Source organism: Dromaius novaehollandiae, chromosome 15, assembly GCF_036370855.1.
Source record: "Dromaius novaehollandiae isolate bDroNov1 chromosome 15, bDroNov1.hap1, whole genome shotgun sequence".
NCBI lineage: Eukaryota > Metazoa > Chordata > Aves > Casuariiformes > Dromaiidae > Dromaius > Dromaius novaehollandiae.
Genome location: NC_088112.1, coordinates 4,519,875 through 4,538,805, shown reverse-complemented (window position 1 = coordinate 4,538,805; position 18,931 = coordinate 4,519,875). Strand labels below are relative to the sequence as shown.

At 45.1% G+C, this 18,931-nt stretch overlaps 1 protein-coding gene across 8 annotated transcripts in view; it reads left to right on the top strand.

Moving 5' to 3' along the window:
• Nucleotides 1-18,931, top strand: part of KCNIP1 (potassium voltage-gated channel interacting protein 1) — a 452,168-nt gene that overhangs the window by 428,167 nt on the left and 5,070 nt on the right. For all 8 annotated transcript variants that reach the window (XM_064520827.1, XM_026098459.2, XM_026098460.2 and 5 more), the window contains 6 exons: nt 3,086-3,210; nt 10,118-10,187; nt 13,114-13,184; nt 15,093-15,200; nt 16,313-16,417; nt 16,999-17,061. In XM_064520827.1, coding sequence (XP_064376897.1) covers nt 3,086-3,210; nt 10,118-10,187; nt 13,114-13,184; nt 15,093-15,200; nt 16,313-16,417; nt 16,999-17,061 — 542 coding nt within the window. The remainder of the gene's footprint in view (nt 1-3,085; nt 3,211-10,117; nt 10,188-13,113; nt 13,185-15,092; nt 15,201-16,312; nt 16,418-16,998; nt 17,062-18,931) is intronic.

Sequence of the window (18,931 nt, the reverse complement as noted above, 5' to 3'; positions counted from 1 at the left end):
CTAATTTCCATTCTGCAGTCTCTTCTAAAGGGAAGAGGTACACTTCTCAGCATGGGGAGTGAAAGGGAATCTGCAACAATCATCTGGCTCATTTTTAACGTGAAAACATGTTAAATCTGCCCTGTGGGACCAAAGCTCATGAACCATCTGTTGGAAAAGCCAATCCTTGCAGGACAAGCTGCAGAAGATGAATTGCACCCTTTTGAAATAATGATTCACTGGGTGAGACAGCATTATCAAAAGGCACTATATCATTATTAAATTACAGTGTTTTGCCAAGTAATGATTTATTCAAGAATATTTAGAAAAAAATAATTCCAAGAGCTTAATTTTGCCTCTGTTCATATAAAGGACATCTGGATAAGCAAAGGATGTGCGACTCTTGGAGCAAGTTTTCCATGAGTGAGAGTTTTACTTATTTTTAGAATATGAACACCAAATTCCACTGAGTGTTGCAGAAAACTGGTTGCTAAAGAAGTGTGTTTGTGGGGATTTATATGCCAAATAACCATTTTTTTGTGGATGGTTTATCTCAGCCCATCTTCTGCCTCTGCAGGAGCAACGTGAATGAGCGTTTTGTAGCCATGTAAATGAAAGCCAGGTGTAAGTGTAACCCAACAGGCTTTGCACCACTGAATGTGAGATTGCATGGGTTGCTCTCTCTCCTGGTTCAGTTATTTTATAGGATGTCAAAACTAGGTAGCCGATATTTTACGTTTGTGTGTTACGTTGCCTGAAGCTGTAGATGCTTTTGGAGTAGCTCAAGCAATAGGAAGCATCAGACAAAAGCCAGGGACGTTAGCTGGTTAAGGCTTGGAGCCTGGCTTGTGTGTACACTGCACAGCCCAACAGGCATGGCTTTCTTTGGGGGGGAAAAAAAAAGAAACACCTGACAAGATCATGTGTAAACTGTTTATTGTATTGGGGATTGGCAGGGGAACATGGGGGAAGGAGTCTGGATTTGCATGATTTTTGTAAGAGTTTTAGGTAACTTGTGGTTAACCAAAAGTAAACCAAAAGGTGCTGCTTGGACGGTGTGCGGATTAGCGATGAGCCTCCCTAACCTGGCTGCCTTGTAAACTGGTTTCTTCTCACCTTTTTTCCACCACTCATTCTCCTCCCCTCTTTTTAAGGAGTTTCTTCCTCACTTTGTTTCTCTCTCTACAGCTTTTTCTACATTCCTTCATGTTGTGACATCTGTACTCTTTCAAAGAAAGCAGTTTTTTCCCCCTTACTTCATGTTACCCGTTCTTTCTTCTCTAACAGACATCCTTTTCCATCCCCTTCCTTGTAACAGGATCTGTAATTCATGGCCTCTCCACGCTCCCCTCGGGTGGTGAAGAAGGTGCCTCCTTCAGGTCTCTTCCTGCCATTTGCCAATTTTCACCTGCTTTTCCACATCCTAGATGTGTTGATACTCTCATTCTATCCACCACAGTTACGAAGTCCCTCACCTTTATTCCCTTACGCTTTCCATAACCCCCACCCTTCCAAAAGGCATTTCTCCTGGCAGACAGATATTCTTCTATTCTGGTATGTGTCTTAAAATTCTCCAAAGCTGATGCCCATAGATCTCCATGAGGTACCTTTGGAGTCATACATAGTTTCCCTAACTTGAACCTTTCCATTGCCATGGGAAAGCGTTTTTGAAACCATGGTGTTGACAGCTTGAAAGCATTTGTGCTGAACATACCTGTGTGACTGTGGTGTGTCTAACCCTCTGGCAACCAGGCTGGGATGCGACTGTCCAAGAGTCATCAAACTAGTATTTGCTAATAGAAGCATGCAAAGACTTTCCTTGCAAACTGGACAAGCATGAGGAGGAGGTTTTCTCTCCTTCCCCCCGCCCCCCTTCTGATCAACAAGAAAGAAGGAATTTCTGTCCCGTTGTGTATCTTTAAAAAAAATTCCTGGGAAGAGAGCCTTTGGTTTTACCTTCACTCAGCCATGCTATTTCGACTCTGGATTTTCCGAGCTGTGCAGAATCACTGATCTCCACTTATCCGCTTTGCTGTTGACTCCATAATTTTTGGCTGATGGCAAAGTCTTAAATTTAACTGCTGAAAGTACTGAAATATAGTATTGCTACAAACCCAAACTCCATTGCCAACCTATTTGATTGTTATGTATTTTGTTCGTATTTAGGCTATGGTCTGTCTGTGTGTTCTGACCTCTTTGACTAGACCACCGTTGTTATGCCAAGAGTGAGTACAGATTAAAAGAATAAGCTGAAGTGTCCTTACCTTTTTCACCCAGCTTCCCAAAGCTTTTAATGTGAAAAAGCGTGGAAGGGCATAGTTAAATGCATTGAACTGCCCAATGCCCTGCAAGGGACTTTGAGCACAATATTTAGGTCTGGTTTTTCAGTGCTCGAGGCCCACAGATGCTGCCCCGTGAGACCCCCAAACACAGAGGATAGGAGGGTAGACCATGACATCTCTCAAGTATTTTTCTTCCTTGTGGGAGAGCTATCTCTTGAATAAAATACACATAAGTATTTCTCTGCTTATCTAGTTCCCTAAAAAGCCCGTACAAATGTAGGTTGGATTCATTCCAGATTCAGCAACTTTGGGCATCATTGGAATTTCTTCTAGGATGAAGGTGACCTTTAGTGTCTCCGTAGCAAGCTCTTTGGTTAGCGTGCAGAAGAGTTTGCATCACTGTCCTCAGTGTAATGCCGTTGTCTAATGTGCATAAGCATGTTCTGCGCTCTCACTTATGTTTGCACACCCTTCTTTAAAGCTAGTACTTTGAAAGGCCTAGTCCTCCACGCTGGTTCAGTGTTTAGTTAAGAAAAACCTGGTGTTGCCTTCTGGAGCCCTGTACCTGCTGCCTGCCGTTCTGTTCGTACCAGCAGCTCCTGCTCCGTGGAGGAGTGCTAACGGGCAGCCCCAGTGCCAAGTGGGAGACGCTGCTCTACTCGTCTGGCTTTTACTTTGCTTTCAAGGGGTTAAAACCATAATGCCGATCAGTTCTGTCATGGATTTTTTTCTCTATTGCTCTTGAAATCCAATTTGTACTATCCATCATATTAACAGAGCAAAGGTAACAAGCTAAATAAATATTTTCGTGTTTTCTCTTTCAGATAAAATTGAAGATGAATTAGAAATGACTACAGTGTGCCATAGACCTGAGGGACTGGAACAGCTTGAAGCACAGACAAATTTTACTAAAAGAGAACTCCAGGTGCTTTACAGAGGATTCAAAAACGTAAGAACACTACTGCAGTGAAGCAACTAGCGCAGATGTCCCCACCAGCCTCTCCTGCCGAGATGAGAGCTGCTCAGCTGCATTTGTATCATTCCCCTGCTAAACATGGGGAGCGAGGGGAGTTTGTGCTAGATCTCCTCCTACCACAGCAAAATGAGCTCCAACCTCCCTCTCTATCTAATATTTATAACACCATAATCTGCCTCTCTATCTAATATTTATAACACCATAATCTGCCTAAAACTGAGTTTGAATGGATATTCAGCACATAGTATGTTCATCAAATTTGCTCCCTAAATGTCAGTAAATACACTGCAATTTCCTCAACTTTGTGGGGTTTGGGGTGGGGTTTTTTTGTTTTCGGGGGTTTTGGGGGTTTTTTTTGTTTTTTTGTTTTTTTTTTTTAACTCTTGCTCTGTTTGTCATGTTCAAATACAAACTGTGCTGTTTGCTTGCAGTTAGCCGCCCAGGGTGGGGTCTTTTTCCCCTTTCTGTAGCTGGAGAAGTCTTGCTCTCACAGGAGGTTGCTAGAGCACGCTAGGAACATGAAACCCAGCGTAAGTAGAGAGCAAGGCTGGAGTGGCAGAAGCAAAAAAGAGATCAGAAGTAAATAAGTATCAAGACTGAGGAGGCAGGAGAGAGAGACTCAGCTGTCGGTGAGAGCAGGGAACAGCCAGCTGGCGTGACTGCAGGCTGAGGACAGCACCGGGCTGGTCTTCATGAGCCTCTGCTCTAGCCAAGCGGGTCCCTGGCAGCGTCTCTGCAGCTTCCTGAGCCTCCGCTTCTAGGTCACCTGCTGCTGCCTCTTGGGGAGTCATCATAAATAAATAGAAACACATAGGGAATGTTAAGGCTACATGAAGCAGATGTTTTATGGACACAGAAGAATGAATACTCATTACGTGGTTGCCTGAGGGTTTGGATTTAGTGACCCAGGTGGTTTGTGCCAGCTGATGTTTTTATGATGATTAATAGATCAGTACTGAGTTAGCCCAATAAACGCAATGTGATTTTTAAGCTGTCTTGCAGGACAGCCCCGATGTTTCAGCATTTCTAGATACCATCACAATGAAACACTGAGATTTCTTTGAAAGAGCAAGTTGAGTGTGTTGTTGGGCAAAGTATTGCCAAAAGAAAGCTGAGCTTTATGTTTCGTGAGCATTGAATATAGTCAGTGTAGAGGGAAGCCTGTTGGACATTGAGAAGGGCCTTTCTATTTGACAGGTTCTTGCATTTGATCAAATCATGGCTCCAGCATATGCTTGGCATACCTGAGGAGTGCAGCGGTCTGATCCCTTCTTTTGCTGCTTGGCTAAGTAGACCGAGGCACAGCTCAGCTTCGGGGATTTTTCTGTTCCATGCATGTGTTGTGCTCGTTCGGCCTTTGTTGGCCGCAGGAGGTCATTTCATCTGTGAAGTTTTCTGGCTGCTAGAGGCTGATATTCTGAAATAGGGTTACGCTTTGGGCAGCCTGAGCAAGAAAATGAATGGCTTTTAAGACGGAGCTTGGTAGGTTAATGTAAGGTATTACGTGATACGAGTGTCTGTAATGGGAGACAGACCTTGATGAGGCTGCTTTTAGCAGCTGTATTTTGCTGGGGTGTCTGAAATGCTCTCTGCAGCAGGCTGCGTTTGGTGGGAACACGCGCCAGCGCTGCCCCTTGCTGGGAGGAGGGACCGGCTACGCCGGCAGCTGTGGCACGGAGCAGGGAAGCAGCTTCAGACTTCTTGCACTTCAGCTGCTGGCTCTGACGTCTACCCCTTGCTCCTCCTGATTTTGTTATCACTTTGCGTTACCTCCCAGGGCAAGAATAATGATAGGCAAGGTCATTTAACTTGTGGCCTAAACCCTTTCTCAAGACCTCCCTGAAGGTCTTGGGATTAATTTACGGTGCTGTCAAGGTCTCGTTTTATGTCAGATTGTTAGGACAAAACAGTATGTTTTTCTTCAGCTGCTACGCACGCAGTACGTATAAGGCTTTAATATTTGAGGTTTAAATTGAAGCGAAAGGGCAGCTCTAGCATTTGTAGCCCATAAGTGGTGGTTTCAATGGGATGAGTAATTAGGCGCAGCAGGCAGGCTGACTCAGCTGCTGCCACGCTTGCTGTTGTGCGGAGCCGTCTGCTTCTGGGCGCGATGCTACAGTGCCATCTGGAGAGTCAAAATCCCTGCGGGAACAGAGTCGTTTTTCCCCCTCGCTGGCTCGTGCTTACTGCCCGCTCTCAAACGGCTGCGCAGGCTCTGTTTAATTACGAGGCGCCACCCGGATCATTACGAGGGACACTCGGCGCGGTGGTGACGAGGCCCCGCTCGCCCCGGGTGCCGTCGCGGGAGCTGGGCTGCACCGGGCTCAGCCGCAGCATCTGCCGTGGTTGGCCCCGGGCCGGCAGAGCACGGGCCGGAGGAGCGGCGCCCAGCTGGCCGGGGCGCGAGGTGGGCTGGCACGTGGAGGTGCTTGCACACTCGAGCGTGTACTCAGCTGGAGCAGCGTAAAGCGAGTGAGCGAGAGCCTCGTCTGAAATTACTGGCGAAACAGATTGAGCTGGTCACAGCAAAAACTATCAGTTGCTCAGGCAGAAGCAAGTTCTAAAGATCTGTGATTTCTGGGACAGAAGAGTTATTTATAGCTCTAGAGTTTTGGAGAAATTCAGAGTCTTTGATCAAGTTAGCCTCAGCATTCAAAGTTACCGATAGACTTTTATGCTATCGGTTGGGTTTCCGTAGCCTGTAAAGCTGCTCTGGCAAGGAACTGGAAGGCTGAAACTCTGTTTGCTAGCTTTTCTTTCTTTGTGTCAATAAAAGTAAATAGTGCCCATTCACTTTGCTCTGATAGCCCAAATTCTGCAATGCAAAACAATTCCCTCACTAAATCATGGCGTTTTGGTGGGTTCACGTGGGCCCCTAAGCTGAGAGCAAGGGCTGCTGCAGGAGGGTGGCAGGAACTTGTGGATGGGCACAGAGAGGGGGGTGAAATCTCCTCCTTGGATGGCAGCCAGCACTTCAGCTGTAATAAACCACAGCCTCATTTGCTTCCCAGTGTGTCACTGGTCAGGTCTCACGCTTCTGCACTGGACCACTGGAGGCTCCCACCAAATTCAGATCCGTTGCTCTCTGGAGAAGCAGAGCCCACCAACCAAGCCGTTGTCCTTGCTGGCTGCCAAAATGTCCTCTCCCTGTCTTCAGCCTTTTTTACAGCTGTGAAATAGTGCTGTCCTCTAGCATCTTCTCCAGATGCCAGGACAAAAGGCTTCATTTATTTGCGCAGTTATCTCTGCCCCCAAGGTGCAGTCTGCATTGTGCAGAGTAGTCTGTTTTGCACCTGAAGTTAGCTGGCTGTCAGACTGGCAGCCAGATTAAACTCGAAGCGTTTGGCCTGATTACTATGCCTGTGGTTCTGAAAAAGCAAGATAACGGCGACTGCTAAAACCAGCAGAGCCTCTGGTAGATCTTGCCTTGGTTTAACTTAACAAAAAAAAGGTGACACTTTGTCTATAAATACATCAGAACAGAACTGTTTGAGCTAAAAGGCAGTATTGGCACAGGAACAAAATGGCCCTGAACGTTGGCTGAAATCGGAGGTTTCTACCCTGTAGAGGAGTGAACTTTGGGGAATGGCTTGGGAATGGAAAGGAGGAGAGTGAGAAACTAGCCATCTTTAACATGAAAGTTGATAAATTGATGACTAATGGAATGACTAATGATGACAGAGGCTTGAGCTCAGTAATCCGACACATCCGTTTTAGACCATGTTTCTAATGACCTATTTTCTTTGGAGTTCATTGCAAGGATTTAAAAGAATTGGGATTCTGATGGGGCTTTTTGCCCCCCTCTAATGCTAAACAAGAAGTGTGACCCTGCTTCAGTGTGAATGTTTGGCAAATCTGGACTGACAATGGATGAAGGAGTGTAGGATGTGAAGTAATCAGATAGAAAATGCTTCCAATTGAGCAAAATGCGAGCCCCGAGGACTCCTTTCCGTGTGCTGGATGACTTTTGTGAGAACAGTCGGATGGGCAGGTAGCTGTGCGTTCCCCTCCCCCGCCTTCAGTTGCATGGATAATCCCTGTTTGTGTGCATTGTGCTTCTTTAAAGTAATTGATAAAGCTGATTTCTGATTCCAGCTGAAGAAAAGAACAGCAAGCTCGATTTTTGTTTGCTTTTATGTGGATTCAGCTCCTTTGCAGTTTGGTATTTTAAAAGAAGCCTGAGAAGGTAGACGCACGTACGCGGCTCGTGTGGTCAATGCCAATGCTCGATAGGTGGTTTTTGAAAACGAGGGGTGGTTTGAGTGCTTGACAGCAATTCCCCCCTCAAAATTCACTTTTCTTGTTTGACATTTAAAAAGAATTCACAGGTTAAAGGAATGAACACTATTTGCCTGAAATATAACCCACGACCTTGTAACTGTTAAGGAGAAGGACCGTGCTTTCTTGCTGGTGACGTGTTTGTGTTGAAGGAGTAGAGCTGTGCTGCTTCAGTGGAATTTAACCTGACGCTGAGCTTACCTGCTTAGAGATTTCTTTGGTGTCAGCTGTATTAAGTCATGCTGTAGCACTAATGAGGCCTCCTGAGCATTATTTGACTCTTATGAAAGAAAATTGTGATCCATTAAGTGCAAATGAATTGGTGCTAGCATATGTGTCTGAAAGCAGTCCAGTTACAGCGAGCTAAACAGAGTGATCAGTGTCAGCGCTGCCTTTCCCCAGCACTCCTGGAGGCTTGATGCAGAGTCTCCTTTGGCTTCCAGACGGAGCATCAGAAGCAATAAGGATCGTGTGGAAGTGCAGAAAATGTAATCAGGTATGATGGCCCAAACTGTTAGGGCAGGATTGCCCTGCGAGGGGAGCGCAGCAGCAGCAGCCTCTCCTTTGTGCCTGCCCTCCTTAGACCTTTCCTTCAGCCTTACCATGACAAGGGTCCCTGGCGGTGGCTGGGGCTCTGAACAACCATGGGCTATTAGTATAGCATGGAGAGATCGGAGGGGGCACTACAACTGTGGAGAGCAGAGAGAAAATAATGATGAGCCTCTGCATTTATAAGCTGCCTTTAAGCATGGGAAATGATGGTTGTTAGTGAGTTTAATGGTTATATTTGTTAAGATGAGAAAAAGAAATGCAGCTTCACGCAGTGTGGTCAGCCAGTGGAACGATGCTGAAAAATATGGTTAGGAGCTGTGCCGTGCTCGGATTTTAAAAAGAATGGCCAACTTGCTGGGTTAAAACTCTGCTTTCCTTAACACAGAAGAGAGCAGTACGGACAGGATGGAGACTTCCCCCAGTAACTGTATGCTTAAGTTACTTTAAATGCCTTCTAGACTATTAGAAGTGGCAGAAACTCATGAAAAAGTAGTAATTTTTCCCACAGCAAAGAAGCCAGAAGTGGCTGTTCTGTTAGGAGCTTTGGAGCATTTTGAGGGTTCTGGTCGAACTGGGAATTCTGCTGTGAAGTGTATTTAGAAAGAACTGTTAGTTTTCTGTATAAAAGAAAAACAAAGGTCTGGTCCTGTGGGCACAGATATTAGATACTCTAGTTGGTCTTTTCATCCCCTTGTTGTGGACCAAGTCCTGAATACCGACACCGGAGGAGGAGTGGCCCCTGGCAAGGTCGATAGCACAGTGCCAGGTTTGGCCGTTAAAGAGGACACTCAGACCAAACTCGTGGAAGGACAGTTGTCAGGACACGAAGACACTGACTGAAGGATAATTTCAGCGGTTCGCGCTGCGGTTCGGAGGGCCGGGCACACTGCCCTGCTGGCGGACGGGGTCCCTGGCCGCAGCCAGGACAGAAGTGGGCAGCAGGGCTCGGGGGCTGCTGCTGGAGTTGGGGTCTCATCCTGCAGCTCGCTATCGGTTTCGCTTCGTTTTTTGAGGATTGGGGGTTTTTTTTTGTAAAGCTGGCTGGTCAAAGCATGTAGTTAGGTTAAAACTGTTCATGAATTTGACCTGAATTTTCCAAATAATTGCAATTAGAAAAAAGTGAGGGTAAGGAAGCAAGAGTTATAAAACAGAGACAGGTACTGTGCCATTTTCCACCCAGGTATTGCTCTGCCTTCTGCTCATCACCCTGCTGGTAAAGCCCTCCCAGAAGACGTGAGGAGTTGGGTTCAAATATCACCTCCCGGGTAAAGTCCCTGGGAGCCCGGCTCCTCGTACCTTCTGCCTCCCCCTTTGCATGGGTGCTACGTGGTGCATGAGCCCTGCAAACGTGCCCGGGGAGCTCCTCCCGCCCCAAATTGCCCTCTTGGCTTTAGATTTTCCTGACCTGCAGCAGAGCAAGTGCAACCTCACTGAAATGCACTATATTTTAGTACCAGAGCTGAAAAATCCAATAATGCCACAGGTTTCCAGGTAGACCATTTGTATGGGCCCAGCCCAGCTTTGCAGAAGTATGCAGAAGGCTCTGACCAGCCAAACAAGCCAAAACGAGCTTGCCTTTTTGAGCCGAATGCTAACGCTCATTTGTGATGACTTGCTAGCAGGTTCTGTGAGCCTCCGTGGAGCTGGTATCGGTTATCGAGCTACAGTCTTCTGCTGAGGATTAATGAGTTAATATATGTGGAGGCACAGAAAGGGGACGTGTTAGTTGGCGGTAAGATTATTGGTAATTATTAGATAAAGAGTCCATATGATAGAAGATGAGCTGCCTTTCCGGCTCACCCTATAAAACAGGGATTAAACACTGTTGAAAACACCAGTAAAAATAGTAATAATGGTGAAGCAAGCCCCTGAGATGCTTAATGTGGAATTCCAGTCTGAATTATTTAATTTCTTCAGTGCATCCAGTGCACTGTGTGAATAGGAATGTAACTTGTGTAATTGCTCTCTTTGGGCTTGTAGTGTTTTGCAAATGAACCTTAAGAGCGGTGGTTTTTCCTTGATTTTTTTTTTCTTTTGATTTTTCCAACAGGAATGTCCTAGTGGGGTTGTTAATGAAGAGACATTCAAACAGATCTATGCACAGTTCTTTCCACACGGAGGTAAGCGGAGTACTTTGCGTCTGTCAGGTTTATTGAAGTGTGTCTTAACATTTGTTATTGCCAGCTGGCTGCAAAACTACTTCAGATAATCTGCACTAGAAATTTCAATTGCGTTTAGTCTTTGCAAAATCTTAAGCAAAAATATAAGTAGCAAGGTAAGGTGATTAATTTAGGCCCTTTGAATAGTTATTTCACAAGAATACAGACAAACCCACATTGAAGATTGCTACTAGCTGTCAGGCCTTTTCTCTACAGTAAACAGTGCAAGTCTGGAATAGAAACTGGGGATTGATTCTCTTGTCTGCTACCGACTTTCTGGGTGGCAGGGAATTAAATCATTTTCCCTGGTGCGTCTTTGTTTCCCCTGCTGTTGGACCGCGGTGCGTATAGGATCTAGCACAGAAGGGTCCCAGGCCTATTCTTGTCCTATAAATAAATCAAAACGTTCCTAAAAGTCGTAGAACAGTTCTCAGTTGGCCTGTGAACACCTGGGCAGCTGAAATAATGATTTTTGGTGTTTGTGTGACTAATTAAGGTGGGGTCACTTCATGCATTACAATATTGTATTAAACCTCTCAAATAGCATATGTTGTTGCCTTTTAAAAACATCAAGAATCTGTGTGCTCTTGTAACTGGATATGTTCTGCAGGGATTTTTTTTTTTTTTCCAAATGTGAAAGAAACCAGTCATGGTTTTAAGCTTTTTTAATAAAAGATGCAAAGTTGGAGGCTTCCCAAATATATGCTATTCCGTGATAGCTGCAGAATACCATCGTTGTGGGAAGATGACTGAGGTTTCTGCAAGTGTGTGCATGTGCATTTAGTTTAAGGAGGTCATCATTAATAAATGGTTTCTGAACTAAGTGTCAAGATAAAACATGCTATGCTAATTTTATTATATTACATGCAGTTTTACACTGCATGTGACCTCAAAGATGTATACCTAGAAAATGTTCATGTTAAATTTCACTATGGACTCTGTTGTTGTTGTTGCTTTTGTTCTGGTTTTTAAAAAGCAGTGAGGCCATTCTTGTTTTTTAATGGTTATGGAGAAAATTAAGCATTTATAATTTTAATGTAATTCTGGATGTATTTCATATTTCCAACCCAAGTTCCAGTAACCCTAAGGAGCTTAAGGTGTCCTGAATAACTGCACTAACTCCTCTTATTAAGTGGCACACACCTCAGGTGACTCCTTCCTTCCTATGCGGGAGAAACAGTTGGGCACAGAAACCTCCATTTTTCATGGATAGATACCTTTTTCCCCCTCCACTGAGGCTGACAAAGATTTGCCGTTATTTTGTTTTGTGTCCCATTCCCTTGAAATACAGTTCTCCCTTGGTTAATGATGCTAGTAGTGCAACCGTGCCTAACAATAAGTCAGTTTAACAGCAGAAGTATTTTCATGTTCTCCACTGTTTTCTTTCACTTGGTTTCCAAACTGTTTGTATAACCCCACAGCGTCATAAATTGTGGGATTTCAGATTTCTCAGAGATTTTTCTCACTTTTATGGCTCTCCATACAGATAAACTTGTACATCCCAGATGTAGAGACATACCTCTAAATTACAAATCTTTGTGCAGTGTGATCCCAGGCTGTGGCATTTTTGTTACACAAGGCTTATATCCTTGACAGGTTTTCATTTTTGCTAATTTGCCGTCAAATATTAACAGTGATCTAGTATTTCTTAATGTATATTGTCTGCTATTGAAATAAAACATTTAGTTTGATATTTTAATTTATCTTTAGCTTAGTAAGGTGATTTGTAGGGGTGTCCCACTAATAATTCCATACTTTTCTTACAGAGATATTTTCTTTCTGAATCCTCCTCTTAAAAATGTAGTAGCCAATTTTTTATCCTGGAGTCCAGCATATTCTATGCCTACAGATGACAGTAACTTGAGCATTTGATTTTTGTGCACGTTGTTACTCTTCCCTGGATTTGAATAATGTGAAAATATTTCATCGTTTCATAGGGTTCAGACCAAAGAGATGCTGAGGTCATTCTGTGTGAGTGCTTGCATAGCACAGGTCAGTAAGTGTCACCAGATACCCAAACATTGAGTATGAAGACTCAAGCTAGACTAACTCTGTGTGCCAGAGGCAAAGAACAGAGGAGAAGAGAAGTGCATGACTCCTTGAATAGCCATGAAATAATTAGGTGACATTATTGCCAGTTGCTTCTATTTTGTACCAGAAGTGTGAATTGTCTCCAGAGCAGAGACAGGCCAATGAAGGTCTTGAGGTCAAACACTCATTTGATTTTTCTGCATACTGTTACTGTTTTCCCTGTTAACAGCTGTCCTTCACATGGCCAGAGAGGCTGTTCTTATCAATAGAGAAGATATATATGTATGTATATAGTTCTTTTTAAGACCAGCGGTTTAAAATTCAAAAGAATGAAAATGTGTTTTGGATGAGATTGCTCTTTAACAGACAGTGGAAATGCATCTTACGCTCTTCTCGAGCTTGGGCCAGTGAAAACCTCCTGTTCAAACTGTTTCTCTCTGCCCTGGCTGTTCCCCAGCATCCTGGTGCCACTGAGATCCCCCCCAAGACCTTACCGGCACATCCAGTTTTCCTTGGTTGCTTTCCATGAACCTCGCATGGCTAATGCTGAAGGACTTAGCCTGGCAAAGCTGAAGTTTGGGTTCCCCTGCCTGATTTGGCAAAAAGAGACATTTTTTGGGTCCCTCTTTGCTTTTTAAGTGTAGCCCCATAACCAGATGATTGCCACTGTGATGGAAGCTTTTCCATTTCAAAGCTGGGGGTTTTTTTGGGGGGAGGGAGGGGTTGTTATATAATTCCTCAGTAATTTTTACTAGTTCATAGAATATCTGAAGAAGCTACAAGGTCATGAACATTGTTTAGAGCCATTACTGTATAATGAACTGCTATATCAATCGGTGCCTTTTTTGTCTTTCAGATGCTAGCATGTATGCACATTATCTCTTTAATGCGTTTGACACTGCACAAAATGGCTCAGTGAAGTTTGAGGTAATTGTTTTGCATCCTATTTTGATGCCTTTTTCTCAGTTTTGTGTTTCGAAGCCTCTCCATCCATCCTCCATTAGAAACAGGTAGAATTTGCTACATTAGAGGTTTCAGACAAAAATCAGTAAGTATTTTAAAGTTTGAATCATTTCGGTTAAGGCTTTTTGTGCAGACGGAGTTGCACGTTTCCTTGCCTAGAGGAACACACGGTTCACATTAGGCAATATCGCAGGCAGCGTTAGTCTTGGAGGGCAGAACTGCGGTGAGGTTTGCAGCAGAGAGGAGAGGCTGGGGACAGGGGTGTATGAGAAGACACCAGTGAGCAGCATGTGTGGTTTGGAGGTCGGAGGCAGTGCATCTTGCACCTTCTGCAGTCATCCAAAAATGCCTAGCAGGGTAACACTTGCATGTTTTTGGATTTTTGTTTTTTTTAAAGCGTACTTATTTAATATATTGAAGAAGCATCTCAGATACTTGGCTCCTAAGAGAAAGCAAGCCTACCCATTAACTAAAACGGCCTGATACTGTGGCCACGAATAGCCACCCTTAAAGCTCTCTCACAGTTGTAGAGGTGCAGGCGGCAGCAGAGTGGGGTGTTAAGCAGGACACCTGAGCAGGATGAACTTAATCATTTTGAAGACAGTTTACTGGCTGATCATAAAACCAGAAATAATACACCGTCCCTCCTTTGCTGTCAAATGGCCAAGAATCCCAGTGAGTCCCAGGTGAGACGGAGAAATGATTTCATTTATCAAATGTCAAAGGGAAATGTTAGTGTACGTATGCGTGTTTCCCTTTGGTGGCAGCTGCAGAGGGAGTTATGCACGTGGCAAGTACTCGGTACAGTGTTAGAGGTGTCCAGAAACCTAAATAGACCAAAATGCAGCAAAATGCTTAGATAAGTATTTAAAAAGGAAAAAATAAAAGTGCTGAGCTTTCCTTCCTGACAAACCTGTCTCTTTAGTACTTGTCAAACATAAGCATTTTGTCCCCCTTTTTTTTTTGTATTGTTTAGCAAGTTCAAATTCCTCCGAGCCCTGGGAAAAGGGAGCAAAGGTTTCGAAGCGGTGGTGCACTGCCTCGTGCAGTGCCGGTGCAGGTAGCGCAGGAAGGACGGAGCAAATGAAATCAGGCAGCAGGAGCAGCGCAGCCGTGTTAGCCTGCAGCTCTGCCTCTGCTAATAGATCCCTGCAGTGGTGCTGCTGTCAGTACCTGAGCCATTAGGCAGCATAAACAATAAATCAAAGTTATTGGAAGCAATAACTTTATTGTAAACAGAAAACAATTAAAAAGCTGTGTCCCAGCCCGGGTAATTAGTGGCGAGGATTATATCTGACAAATGTGTCGGAGGTTTTGCCGGAGGAGGGAGGCTGAGGCTCTCTGTATGGGAACATAGTGCGGCACGAGGAGCCTGGGCTCTCCGGGTCCCGCTCAGGAGAGGCCTCGGAGACCTTCGTGCTCCCGATCTGCCTGACTCGGACCTGATCTTTGATTACGCCCACGGTCTGTCGGAGGCTGGGGCCGTGATCCCAGAGAGGGGTTAGAAAGTTAACAAGAAAAACCAGCAGCGAGCACCAAAAATCCCCACGCAACGGCTCTAATGAGAGCAAGGAGCCCAGGGCTCTCGCCTGGGATCAGCAAGGGCATGGCCACGTTTGGGGCACGCTGCAGTCAGGTTTTCCTACCTACCTCATCCCCGTTTGTCAGTGAGATGCTACCCAGGGCATCTTAGCGCGGTGCTGTGGCTGCTGAGCCCCGGCAGAGAGGGGACGGCTTTGGAAAGGGGGGCAGAGAGGCTGATGGCTGCGTATTGCGTTATAAAAAGAAAGGTCTTTTGAGCGGTTTCATGAAGAAGGTGACTCAGAAGAGGGTGGTATTAAAGTTTACATTTCTCTTTCTGCCCTGAACCAGGATTTTGTGATGGCATTGTCAATTCTGTTGCGAGGAACTGTCCATGAAAAGCTAAGATGGACGTTTAACCTGTATGACATAAATAAGGATGGCTATATAAACAAGGAGGTAAGGCTCTTTCTGACACACATCCGCTTATTTCTGAAGAGAGCTGACTGGTTTCTGTTGCAGAGCATGATTAATTTTACAGGCAGCTAATTAAACGCAGATCAGAGTGGACTTGATCATTTGTCTGTGACTAAATAAAGTGTATGACGTTCTTATATTGCATATTTTTGTAGCCATATTTTGCTGTATTACAGTGCCTTTAATGGATTGCTTTAGCCAGGAGCAAAATCCTAGTTATAGCTATCCACAAAAATAACCTCTGCGAAGGGGAGGGTAGCGGGGACATCAGGTAGTCAGTGACCAAGGTGCAGGGATCACGCTGATGTCTGTGTGCAGGATCGTCCAGGTGGCTCAGGTACATCCAGCTGCTTTGGGATGATGGTGTGGGCTTACCCAAGGCACTGCAAGCCCCCAGCACCGCTCACAATTCAGTGCTGTTCTCTAGTGTTATTATCTAGCGTTTCTCGTTTTCTCTCTGGAAAGCCTTGGTTTTGCGCATGGTAACCTGATCATTGCCAACTTTTTGCATGAAGGCAGACGTGGGAGTAGGCCTGCTCTGACCAGCCACGTGTGGGACATGGTCTATCATCTTGAAACTACTGTGGGCAGCTGGTGTGCTTGTGGGTCCACTACTGGTCCCTGAGCCACGCAGAAGCTTGTGCAAGGAGCAGAGAGGGACCCTGAATGGTCTCTCAGGGCTGGCTCCCCCCAGGAGCTCCCGGTCCTGGCGGAGGTATGGAGATGTGCAGTCATGGCAGCAGCACCATCCCCAGCGGTGGCCCCAACCGCTCTGGACGTTTTGGCATGGTGGGAGCTGCAGCACTGCGTGGCTAGGTCCCGAAATAGGGGCACAGGACCACAGGAGCCTCACGAAGGGTCATGGCAGAGTGAGAAAGTTGAACTTGTTTTTTTAGATTAACTCGTAGCTGGTGAGACATCTGTCTGCGCGCATGTGTCTAGGCTTTCTCTGGGGGTGACAGCAGGTATGAGCCTGAGGTCTGCACTGCTTTGTAATAGAAAGAGAGTGAAGGAAAGGGCAATAAAAGAAAGAAATGTGCTATCATTTTTATTAACTTCCCTGTTGTGTTTTTGATGTCATGTCACTACTGCAGGAAATGATGGATATAGTAAAGGCAATTTATGATATGATGGGAAAGTACACATATCCCGTGCTCAAGGAAGATGCTCCGAGGCAGCATGTAGAAGTATTCTTCCAGGTACTTATTTGATTTCTGGTGCGTTTCTCTTAGCATTTGAGCTATGCGCTGATATACTTTACTGTAAGGTTAGTCCCAAGGTCATTGCTACTCTATGCTACGCATCCTGAAACAAACGCTAGCAGCCATCCAGCCGAACACTGCGGTGTCTGCTGAGCTCCTGGCTCCGAGGTACCCGCTTGTCTCTTGGCCCGTCCCCCCTCCATGTCCACGTGGCATGTCCAGCAAGCCTGGAGATGTCCCGTCTCCCAGCCTGGGGGTGCTTCTCCTTGCACCTGCCCATAAAAATAGAGACGGGAGTATGGGTGCCTGTTAGTGAGATACTGAAGAAATAAATGATATAAGGTGGGCAGAGGTTGCCATGTGCACCAGGGGGGGAATAGTTGGAGATGGCCTCGAAAGTGCTCCAGATATCGAAGTGAACAAGTCCTTAGCTGCTGGTGGTTTTAATCATTGGCACTTCATCTGCAATCCAAGCTTGTGAAGTGCCCTAGATTTATTCACACTGCATCAAATATGATATTATACTACAACTGCAGGGTTGCATATGGAAACCAAAGATGTTTGTTTTTATTTTGCAGAAAATGGATAAAAACAAAGATGGTGTTGTAACTTTAGATGAGTTTATTGAATCGTGTCAGGAGGTAAGGCCAAAATTATAACCACGATGAAAGGACTAGCTCATGCCGCAGTGTTTGCATTCACTTGGGGTGAACTCTGAAACAAGCTGCTGCTCAGGATCCCAGGTTTCCTTTGCGCTGTGCAAAAACCGGCTGCAGGGTTGGGTCTGCGGTTGGGATCTGGGAAGCCTGCTATCAATGAGGGAGCACAGGGCCAGGCTGAGCTCTGGGAGAGCCTCTTCATGCCCAGTGCTCGTGGCCAGTGCTTTTATTTGCTTGAGTGAATTGCACTACCCGATTCTGTGACAAGTACATAACTCTTGAGAAAGCTAATAAAGCCCTTAACCTTCCTCAGTATTTTTCTTTTTTAAGAGGCTGACGAAGTCTCTCCGACCTGTCCCTGGCTGTCATTAACAGATACCACATTGCTGAAACAGTCCAGAGCCGAAGGTCCCTTTAGGACCTTTGTAGTTACAGCAGTCTTGTAAAACCCGCTGGTGGTTTCAAAGGCAAACATTAAAAGAAATGCTGTGATCATAGCAGTGATAACTTTCTGTTTTGACAATGAACTCCCTCTTGCAAATTCCATACGTTAAATTGGTTGTAATAAATATTTGCGGGTATTTTTAGCGCTGGCATAAAGACGAGCGTCCGCATGAATATGCAGTCAGCCAAATGTCTGTTGTCTGAGACTGTAATTAACTGTGTGGCTGTTTGATCGGAGGTGCAAATAATTGCATACTAGCCATGCTGTGCTTTTCGCTTTCCCTGGGAAATCTGTCCCGTTCTGCAGTCAGACAGCCTGAGCCCGTACTTGAATGATGGGGAGACGCTCACCCTGGATGGGCTGGGCTGCCGTCCCACCCCTTGTGCGTAAAGTCTGGGTCCGGTAACATACAGGACTTTCTTGGACAGGGATTTCAGGGGAAAAATGCCTTGTAAGCAGATACATAATGGAAGGCTAATTTATTTCAGTTACAACATTTTTGATATCTCTTCATTATTGGTTTATTTCTGGCCTCTTCTTTAATAGGAGTGTTTGTCTCCAGGTTGTGTTTTATTTTTCACATTTATAATTTGTCCTCAAGCTGGATGTGTGTGATAAGTGCTGGGAATAGTGGTCCCAGTACCGAAGCAGCTTTGCTTCACTCGGAAACTTTAGAGATTCTTTAATGCTCTGTCCTGGTTTTGGTTTGGTTGGTTGCCCTTGACACGCTTGCGTTAGGAGCTGTGCGGGTTGACACGCTGTAATGCATGCTCTCCTTGCAGATAGGAGCCCAGCAACACTAAGATAGGCTTTTTTTTCTTTATGCAAAGCAAACAAATGTGCGTTATAATGCATACCTCTGCCCGTTTTGAGGGTGTGGCTCATGGACAACGAACTCCAAGCATTGCTTTGGAGAGAATGGTTGGTTTCCTGTGCAAGGTGCTACCTGGTACTAGTACCTGCAAAACCATGTTAGAGGTGAGATGGGTGGATACTGCTTTTCTTGACGGATGTAAGGGTGGCCATGTTTTCAGTGCCTCTAAAGAAGACAGGGGAATGAGATGCCATAGATCTCTTTGCTTTGCTTTGCAAAGTTGCTTTACAGCCAAACAGTTATTCTTACTTTTGGAATAACTGAGCTTCTAGGGGGAAAAATCATCTCAAGTTTTTTGAATATTACTCTGGTGATTACTTCAAAGTAACATTTCAAGTCACTTCGTAAGAAATGGCCTGGTATTTCTCTTGTGTGTCTCCAGATTTCTCGGCTGGAGCTAAGAACCTCAGACAGGTTGGGATTTCACGTATTTGAATTTTGAGCTGGTTGTGTTTCTGGGATCAAGTGGTCCTTCAGGGCAGCTTACTTTTCAGTTTGAAGCCTGCAATTTTATCTGCACTGTTTGAGCATAT